The 9,850-nt window shown below is 45.0% G+C and overlaps 3 protein-coding genes across 3 annotated transcripts; 2 read left to right on the forward strand and 1 right to left on the reverse strand.

The window, feature by feature from the left end:
- The first annotated feature begins 343 nt into the window (after positions 1–343).
- On the forward strand, positions 344–1,354 carry BDCG_17124 (succinate dehydrogenase (ubiquinone) cytochrome b560 subunit). Its single transcript, XM_045426279.1, has 3 exons — positions 344–521; positions 581–659; positions 806–1,354. Exons 1-3 carry the CDS (start codon positions 482–484, stop codon positions 1,239–1,241), a joined length of 555 nt encoding a protein of 184 aa, XP_045281260.1. The 5' UTR covers positions 344–481; the 3' UTR covers positions 1,242–1,354.
- Positions 1,355–1,411: 57 nt separating this feature from the next.
- Positions 1,412–1,644, forward strand: BDCG_17125 (uncharacterized protein; the record flags this gene model as incomplete). The annotated part of the gene is made up of 1 exon (XM_045426280.1): positions 1,412–1,644. The coding sequence occupies one exon, from the start codon at positions 1,412–1,414 to the stop codon at positions 1,595–1,597; it is 186 nt and encodes a 61-aa protein (XP_045281261.1). The 3' UTR covers positions 1,598–1,644.
- Positions 1,645–8,408: 6,764 nt separating this feature from the next.
- Positions 8,409–8,786, reverse strand: BDCG_17126 (uncharacterized protein; the record flags this gene model as incomplete). The annotated part of the gene is made up of 1 exon (XM_045426281.1): positions 8,409–8,786. The coding sequence occupies one exon, from the start codon at positions 8,784–8,786 to the stop codon at positions 8,409–8,411; it is 378 nt and encodes a 125-aa protein (XP_045281262.1).
- Positions 8,787–9,850: the final 1,064 nt, after the last annotated feature.

Consider the following 9,850-nt stretch of genomic DNA (forward strand, 5'->3'; position numbering starts at 1 on the left):
AGATTTGGCGATGGTAGGTTCAGTGTGTGGGCAAAAATCGCTTGAACTGGCGATCCTGCCCCTCAGCTTATAGACGTACTACGTAGTATCAACGGTGATCTAATCCGTATCAGAACCAGAATATGACTTCAATTTTAAACTCTGCGAAGTCGGAACCCATCTTCTTTAACTCAGGCTATATCCCATTGTTTGAACGTATGTATATGATATACGAAAAGCGACAACCGCCGGCGAGTAGAATGTGCTCGGGCTATTTCCGCGTCAGCGGTCTATTCTGTACGGGGGTGTTAGTTAATTGTGCAGGGTTGAGTAAAAGTAAGCACTGACTTGAGAATAGCGCTGACCGACTCGTAACTTCATAAAACGAGCGATAGCGTTCAAGCCATCCTCTGATTTATCTTTTCTCCACCTCTCTCTCCTCCCTCCAAGACAGTCTCTTTACTATGATAGCTAATTGCCTTCTGCTGCCAACCAACACGGAATGATTTCCCAGAAAATTATGCAGCAGTCGCTGCGACGATGTATGTTGAACTTGGAGAATAGGAGATCAGGGCTCTGCTAATAATACAATCCCTCGCAGCGCATTGCATATTTAGTCGGGCTCTGTTAAACTACATAGTTCCAATCAATTTTACTAGGAGCGCATATATTCAGACGAGGTCAGTCACGAGGAATCCGTGATAATAGATGTTCAACCTCCTACCGTGTCCGCCACTATCAACCCAACCAGTCCCGCAACATCACAACCCGACATCGCCGGAGCACTCGGATTTTCAAGTCAATTCTAACAGCTAAGTTAAACAAGAGAAACCGCATCGTCTACTAAAGCCTCAGATCCCAATGATCTCCTTCGCAAACAGCGTCTCAACCGCCCGATATCGCCCAACCTAACCATCTACCGACCTCAGGTTACTTCCGTTCTCTCCATCCTCCATCGTAACACTGGGCTACTTGTGTCTGGAGGCTTCTATCTCTTCTTTGCTGTATATCTTGCCTCTCCCTGGCTCGGTTGGCACATTGACTCTGCGTCTATGGCAGCGTCTTTCGGAGCTCTCCCCGTCGCTGCCAAGGTGCTTTTGAGGACGACTGTTGCTCTTCCATTTACCTTCCACTCCTTCAACGGCGTGAGACACTTGGTATGGGATTTGAGTTGCGGATTAAGCAATAAACAGGTCATAAGGTCTGGCTGGGCTGTGGTCGGATTGAGTATATCAAGTGCCCTCCTCCTTGGATTTCTGTGACCCTCACTCCTTCGGCATGGAGTTTTCAAATTTCATTTACTTGTATTTACTTATCTCAGCTGATAATAGGCTCTAATTTATATGAATCAAACGCTGGCATATTATTCGTGCGTTTTAAAATAGGACGTAGTCCTGTTCGTCTCCTTAATTTTCTCCAGATCTGGGTGGCGATGAATAACCTAGACAGTACACCAACAATTGGACCAGAAATCCTACTCTGTGCCATTTTGGAGAACCAATTCTCTACGATGGAAGATCTGCAGCTGAGGGTGGGTTCGGAGCACTTCCTTCAACTTACGCGTGAAAGTATGGCAGCATCTGGAGTTCGTGCCATGGAACAAGACCGCCGGTTTTAATTACTCCAGTCGAATAGCAGTTTTCAGCTCGCCAATCAACTTCTGAGGACAAGTTGGACTTTTCGCTATTCCAAGTTTTGGGCGGAAAGATTCCCAACAGACAAGTTTCGTCTTGCCAATGTTTTCTCTCTTTATTATGGGTATCAACCGACCGTGGCCTCAACTCACGGCGGAGAGAAAATAATCCAATTCGAATGGCTTCGTTTCTGAAACTTGAACTTGTTGGCGCATTCCAGGCGATATTTCAAGGAAGCGCCACACAAACAAGAGAATACCATGAATCCTTCCTGTGAATCTCTCTCTGTTGCATATCAACTTGAAAAGTTGGTATAACTCAGGAGTCTGATGAATACTGGTCAAGCCCATGTAAAATCTGGGCAAAAGAAAAGGCTGAGCTGATTTCATGGCCAGTTATGCCTTATGTCCACAGGTGGAGTCAAGCCACCTTCAAATGACTGACGGGATTTCGCCCAGGAAATAGTTCTAAGGCCTGACTTGACTCAGTTCAAGCGTTTTTTGTATGCGCCCGCCTTTGGCTGACTCAAGACAATTTCTGAGAGGTTTGATCCCCCTGTTCATATCTAAAGTACCCATCCAGGGCTAACTTGAACATTTGACAGCCATGAACATGACACTATATTACTCCGACACCCCGGCTCCTCCTATACACAAATTGCAGGCCCCATTCCTGTCAGATCTCAAGGCACACACAAGCATTGTCGTACCCCAAAATCACTATCTGCTCTGATTGTGCCCAGAAACTGGGTCGAAGGGAGTCACCATCGCGGAGAAATTCACGTACCCAGCATCAGGGGTTAAACAGAGTTGTTTCTGTTTTGGCTTGCTTAGGAGAATGGGAGCCAGGATTTGACCACCCGCGCCCCATTCGCTTTTCTATTTATGTCATACTCTCTCACAGAGTGCATGGAAGGGCTAGGATATTTTGAATGCTCTGCGTCCGGCGGTTCGCTCTTGATAGACATCATCATGGTGGTTGGGAAATTTAGATCATGAAATCAGTCTTTTTTAGAACTGTTGTTGAATCTGTTTCACAATCTGAATTCAGTGTGCTGAATGGGTAAAGTCATCCCCTCCCCCCATTTTTTTTTATTGGATTCTGCTGCGCTGAGGGATGTACTTTCTGTATTCCTTTTACTCTGGCCTCAGTCACCTTGTCTTCAGCTTTCTTGGAATGCCATTGATGGTGTGACTGCTATCATATGAAGGAGACCACAATCTATCTTGAGGGTAGGGCCACAGGGGGCTAATGAAGCTTGAAGGAAGGCTTGTCAAAGAGGTGCAAGAAGGAAGGATGAATATCATTTGTTTCAAGGCGGGTAGAATATGGGATGAAGCATGTCATCCTCCCACTGTGCTCAAGGCGGTGTTAAGATCCTCACACAGATTTGTTGCAGCTTGTTGAAGTTCTTTCATATTCAGTCAAAGCCTCCAGCCCTAAAACTCCTCATTGCGGCTGTTCTCATCTTGGTGAGTAGAGACAGTGGAAGAACATCGAAACAACTTTACTCCAAAAAAGAAAAAGAAGATTGTAGTTTCAATGATGCCTTGACAAGAAAGAGTAGGGCCCTCTTTTATAAACTGATTCCTCCTCTATTGCAATACAGGAATAAATGCTCATCAGCCAGCACTCTCCCCTCCCTAAGCCAATAAGACCAACCATTGGAGCTCGGATGCTGTGTTCTTTGGCCAGCATATGTCTCAGTTTGCATGATAACTGCTCATTTGTCCTCAATTTGTCCTCGATTTGTCCTCGATTTGTTCCTTCTTCTTTTACAGATTTGCAGAGGCAGGAAAACATTAGCATGACAAACACACTCATACATGCAAACTGGCATTTGCATACATGATACCACCCGGGCCTGGCGGACTCTGCATGTTTCAAGATATCCGGGCTCGAACCCGCCAAATCGCGGACATCGCCTAGCACTGCTTTCATAAACGCCATGAAGCATCCCGCATATCAGTGGAGTTAAACTATTAATTGCAAAAGCGGCTCGCAATATCCGGCTAGTTCATAGGCAGGGCGGCCACTCTGAGTAGCCATCTTTTGGATTCACCATGTCATTTTCAATCCTTCAGGTCAACAGCAACGTTCGGGGGGTAACTGAAAAAAGGCAAATCGAGGCTTCTCCTGAAGGTCCAGGCCATTCTATCTTCCTGTATGTGTGATAGGGGGATATATCAGGCAGAGACCATATGCTTTCATAGGCGTTGGCGAAACCTACAGTTAAAAATTTCGGTTTCTGTACACGGGCAGTATCACAAGAACCTTCTGATTAGATATCTGAGCATATCTGCCGGGACGGTCAAAAGTAACGGGGGAATATAAAATAGGGGTAGTGTCATAAAATATCTTTGAGGATGGCACCTGAAGTGGAAGGGAGTGGGAATTGAATGGAGTAGTTCAGAATGATACCATTATCAGCGGCATATTCTCTGAGAACTTCAAGGCTCTAACTCGGGACAACACCTGATATCTATGGATCTTCATTGAGGCCTGATGCTCACTTTTTTTAAAAACCCCGTGTATCTCTCTATCTCCTTGTTATCATTTCCCTCTCCTTGATGAATCAATCATTGGTATTGCATCTATTCCAATCACCAGCCACTGACTGGCACACAAACTCATGATCACCTTCAGTCAATCTATTCATGGACAAGGAATATTTTTACCCTGAAGATGAAAGGATGAAGTTGTTCCACAAAGTAATGTCTATCTACCATGTATGTTTATAGGCCCTGTTTCTCCTCCTCAAGCGTCAAAAGCACTCAAAATGCTCAAAAAAGCTGCAGAGACATTAAGCTGTCAAATGCAGTTGATACCAACCCACTATCTACTCGTAGAGCCAATCCCACCCCCGGATATGTCTTCACCAAAATCCATTTCGGGTGTAACTCCGTGAAATAACTCTAAAACTGCGAACAGCATCGCAGGCCACTCCACTGAGAGCACTTTCAGCCACAACTAAACAGTTAGTTATAGTTAGTTCATGCTGATTTGCTCACTCTGGTCGGATTCGCCGGGTATTCGGCCTTCTGGAACTCATGACTTGCAGGGCAGCAGACTAGCAAGGAAGTCGCTACATGGATAGGTAGTATGCAATCTATCGTCCACGGGAGCTGTCTTAGAATAAAGTAAAGCAAATTTGTTAACTTCTGAAAAGTGTGGGGGGATGGATGAGTTGATGAAATACCCTTGCTGACTGACAGTCTGATGGGCAAAGATGATTAGCACCTGGTGCTTAAATGCGATCTTAATTGAACGTAAGGAGTGGAGTGAAAGTATAGATTTAGACTCTCCTTCCTGGGCCTTATGTTGCAAGAAAAAGCAACCCTTGTAATACCCTCATATAGACATCTTTACTAGTTAGTAGCCAAGTTAGTGAACCAGCGCCAGTCTACTCTGTACAGAGAATGTAGAAAAATATGTGCTTAAGCAACATGTCACTGCATCATGTAGGAACAAGACTTCTGTCAACAACAAGCCACATAAATCTTGCATCAAAGACAAAGGAAATAGAAAAGAATATGTACATAGTAGTTACAGGATAGTTAAAAGCTTTCTCCAACAGCTCATGCAGAGTGTGCATCAGTTCAACAACTAAGCTACTTGAGCAACTCACTATCAACAAGCTCCAAGCTCCACCAGTCATCAAGACTGTTCTATTTCTGTGTAGAACTAAGTTATCCATTGCCCATTTTCAAGAATGAGATGAGATTTCAAAATAAACAGGCCTTGAGAGGAGCACAGCCTAGAATATCAGAGTCAATGTTGATGTTGAAATGTGAACCCCCCAGCAACAACGAGGTGTGTGAATGAGGGTTTTCTGTGCTCTGGCCAAAGGCCAAAAGAGGTAATAGAGCCGTTTTGATGTAATGGTCAGATGAGGGTATAAATGTATCATTAATGGACAGGGTTCTGTTTGATAGGGCTTTTTTATCACCCCAGGCAAGACACACGAAGGAATAAATGATGTAGGTGGCAAGGTTTAATGTTGCCTACATACATCCAGAAACTAATAGTAGTCTCATAACTTCAGGGGCGGGAGACATTGTCCGGCAAAAGGGTTGGCGGGTGTGTGAGAAGAGAAAGTATCTTGATCGACATTGTAAACCCCCCTTTCTCTCTCCTCCCTGCTCATGTCACTCTGTACCTACATAGAATCGAATGTAGTGACAGGTGACACCTGCTTTGTACTGTACATACCTTGGTGGTTAGTTCTATATGGAGTATACTCACAGACAATGGGGGACGGAATTTACACCTCCTTTCTTTTATATAACTACCCCATAACTACAGATAGATCATGGGCATTTTAAAATCCAACCGCCCACCCCACCCTGTAACTTCCCGAGCTGCTGCGGGAGTAGATCCCTTTAAAGCTAAATATCATACCCGCTGTCCGGGCTTTAACGAACAAACTCCTCCCGAGCAACCCGTCAAAAGCTTAGAGTCGAGCCGAGTCGGGTCAACCCGCCATCCTGGGAACCCCTAACTTAAGTAAACAGGCGCGTCCAACCCCTAAGTTTTCAACATAGCCAGCAGCATCGCAACGAGCCAACCAAAGGCGGCAAATTTGACGGGATAGATCCGAGATGGCAGAGAAAGGATTAGCAGGATGTAAAAACAGCTCCACTCCACTAGTTACCAGGCGTCGCACTTTTCCTCCTGTGTTGCCCTGCCTTGCCTTGCCTCCCCTTCGTGTATTTCCCTAAGTTAGTTACCTGTACATGTACTCTCATTTAATCACGATCGGGATGTGTGCGATTGTAAGTTAGTTAACTGATTACCGCACACTATGTATTGTATGTACCATCCTCCGATCTCCGATCTATGTAGGTACTGTGTGTATCTACGTAGGTAGCCATTTATCATTACACTGCGTAAAAACTTCAATCATAAATCCCATCTGTCGCAATTCATTGACTCCAGCTTGAAAACCACCCCCTTTTTTAACCCTGATGAACACGCAAGTAAGAACTTGCACCTATGCAACCTGATTGAATTTTGAATTTATCGCTTTCTGATGTCTCTCCAATTAGTTACACCAAAAAAAAAATCATATCCTCCCCCACGTTCGATACAAATTCCTTTTGTCTTTTCAAGCTCGCACGCACCTCAGCTAACTAGCCAGACCAGGCACCACCACCACTCTCACCTCTCACTCCTGAGGTCCCCTATCTTAGGGGGGACAGAGCTCCCCTCCCTCCCTCTGAGCGTTCCAACCACCCCAAACTTTTCCCTGGATGGGATGGAGGGAAACGGGGGCACTGTGGGCTCGATAGGCGTCTCTAACTGGCCCCTCTCTTCTTGAGCCTTACACAAGAAACCCCACGCAGGCACCCCACCTGTTTTAAAGCTGTTTTAAAGGGTGTGGTATGGGATGTTGACAGAAGAAGGCAAAAGGCATTAAAAGAAAGGGAAGGGGGAAAAAGAAAAAAAGAAAAAAAGAAAAATCCCCGCGCGCTTGTGGCTTTCTTGATTTCTCGTTCTTTTCTTTCCTTTTTTTTTTTTTTTTTTTTTTTTTTTTTTTAAATTTTTTTCTTTGAATTTTTAACCCAGGTGCCAGTTAACCAACCTAGGTAGGGTAGCCAACTTATTAGATATCAGGGGTTCACGTACGGAGAAGTTATGTGTATATATGTACATGTACAGTAACTTTGTTTGATGAGAACGGGCCAAAAGAGAAGTAAATATCACTAAGTTTTTATCTGTGCTCGAAGTTCCAGTGATTCGTAGCTCTCTCACAGACCAACTCCCGTCGAAGTCCCAAGAAAATATATAGTTATATATATATAATTAAGAAAGAGAAAAGAAAACGGAACGAATAATGAAAAATGACAGAATGGGCAACACGATCTCAGGAAAGTGAAGAAATGGGGCGCACAAGCTCCGGAGGGTCTGGGCGTTTCTTTGGGTGTGGGTGCGCGTCGTTCGGGGGGGATTTGGTAATACCCACTTATGAACTTAACTAGGTAGTTATTATGATTAACTAACTAACTAGTTATTGCCCAATGCCCAACAAGAAGGTCCACGGGTGGGTGCTTTTTAGGTTTAGGTTTTTGCGGGGTAGTTAGCGTCACGGTAAACTTAACCCTCCATTTTTTTAAACTTGCTCTGGGCGGGCGGGGCGGGGCGGTTGGTGGATGGGTGGAATGGAGGCTCTGGTTTTCAAAGTGCATTTAAAATAAATAAGAAAGAAAGGTGGCAAGGGCGAATTTGTATGGATCCCATGACGGTGGGTGGATACTGAGGAATGTATACGGAGTATACCATAAACGATGGAGCTGGGCTGTATAAATTCATGTTAACAAGTACAGTGGTTTGACAGAGAATGCGATCGTGCTGTGATTGGGTGGGGGGCAGTAACCTTGGAAAGCTAACAATCCATCAGGTGGATGCGTACGACCGGGCGGCAAATCCTTTAAAAATAAATAAAAAATAAAAAATAAAAATATTAAATATTATACTCTAAACATTGGGAATGAATCAGAGGACAAAACAAAGCCTGTTCCCTCATGCTGAGCAAAAGAGTACAGTACATTACATTCTTCAGTAGCAAAAATAGCTTCAGTTAAGAGTTAATAGGGGGCGCACAATGATTTTTTTTTTTGCCTTTCCAAGGGCATACATACATGTTTCTCCAGGCTGAAGGGGACAGCCCCCCCCCCCAAGACCATTTTTTTTTTTTCTCCCTCTCCCTTTTTCCGTTTCGCCAACAGGAAAGAAGGAAGGAAGGCAACTACCTAGCTGACTGCCCAACACGGGGGAACAGGGATAACTACTCCTTCATTTCTTGACCTTCGGGCTGCCAAACAACCAACAACCCTTCCCCCCCCCCCCCCCCCCTTTCTTCCTTGTCGGCCCATAGCTTGTACTCGTCGAGTGATCAGTACTAACCGTGCATTGGTAGATGTACAGTACATGTACGTGCATGCAAGTATGCCTAGAAGGAACCGGCCTTGCTGTGCCGAGTAGGACAAGAGCAGGAGATAAAAGAGCCCTGGTGGTTCTTCGGGTGATGGACATTGTGCAGGAGCCTGCGCACCGCCTCCCTTGTGCTCCCCCCTCCCCTTCTTCCCTCTCATTCCCTCTCATTCCCTCATTCCCTCTCTCTTCCCTTCCCAGGTCTCCAAAGCCAAGCGCAACGGATGCGCGTCGAATCATAACCGAGCAGCAACAGTAGCGTTATTCATCGGCCATTTTCACCTCGCACCGGGGGTTATAAAACAAAAAACCTTCATGCATGGTGAATCAAGTACGGCGATCGGTGATAGGACAATGAAACGATGCAGACAGACCAAGGGTGGCGGTTTTTTTTTTTTTTTTTTTTCCCTTCCCTCTTCTCAGTTGTCCATCCGGCCAAAGGAAGATAGAACTGCTAGCAGGAGCAATACCGCGCAAAAAAAAGAAAAAAAGAAGGAAAGATAGAAAAAAAAGGGAAAAATGCCAGCCGTCGGAAGTGAATGGCCATGCAAGTTCCTAAAGAAAAGAAAGTAGGGTTTTTTTTTAGCTCTTGAGGCCTATGCCTTTTGTAGATTGTGTAGGATAGGTATTGTATCTCTCTTTTAAGGGAGTTATTGCTTGTTCAGTTCCCGAGTAAGTAATGCGCCAGAGACCTGACCACACTCGAAGAGAATTTCCTGGACAATGATCTTAACCCTGTCGTATATCATCATGCCCATGCGCTGGGCATTGTTCAGCATCCTTACAGCGTAAAACACAAAGAAGGGTCAAAGTCAAATATTTAGTTAAACAATTGAATCATCTGACAAATTTTCTTCTTCGTTTTCCGTCATTCCCGCTTGAACTAAACTAAACTTGATCCCAGGATTAGCTCCGTCGTGCTACTCCAATCAAGATGGATATTGGCCGCCGTTTTGGTTACCAGAATCCAAGGGCGGCGCGTGAGGAAACTAAACTCTCTCCAAGCCCAAGCCATGTTTTCCCATTTTTGCTTTGTTTCCTGTGAGCGTTTGGGAGCAAAAGAGCAGACGATCGCCTTGGCCCGTGTTGGTGTGTGTTATCAATTAACTATAACTAGTTATCAAGTGGGAATAAAAAAAAAAAAGAAAAAGCAAACGAAAGGCGAAGGCTTCCCCCGCCAGCCAGTTAAAGCGCGGTGTCCCCCTCCCTGTCTCGCGATGTCTTGGAGTAGTTAGTTATTATTCCTCCTATATTTCCAGTCCCAAGACGCCCGCGCATTCTTCGTCCTTCATCGCAACCCCCTC

This window comes from Blastomyces dermatitidis, assembly GCF_000003525.1.
Source record: "Blastomyces dermatitidis ER-3 genomic scaffold supercont1.5, whole genome shotgun sequence".
NCBI lineage: Eukaryota > Fungi > Ascomycota > Eurotiomycetes > Onygenales > Ajellomycetaceae > Blastomyces > Blastomyces dermatitidis.

Bases quoted from the DNA above. Each gene is read 5' to 3' on its own strand.
- BDCG_17124 (XM_045426279.1), top strand. From the start codon at position 482: ATGATTTCCCAGAAAATTATGCAGCAGTCGCTGCGACGAT. The intron at 522-580 runs GTATGTTGAACT...AATCCCTCGCAG, and splicing joins GCAGCAGTCGCTGCGACGAT to CGCATTGCATATTTAGTCGG. The intron at 660-805 runs GTCAGTCACGAG...AAGTTAAACAAG, and splicing joins AGCGCATATATTCAGACGAG to AGAAACCGCATCGTCTACTA.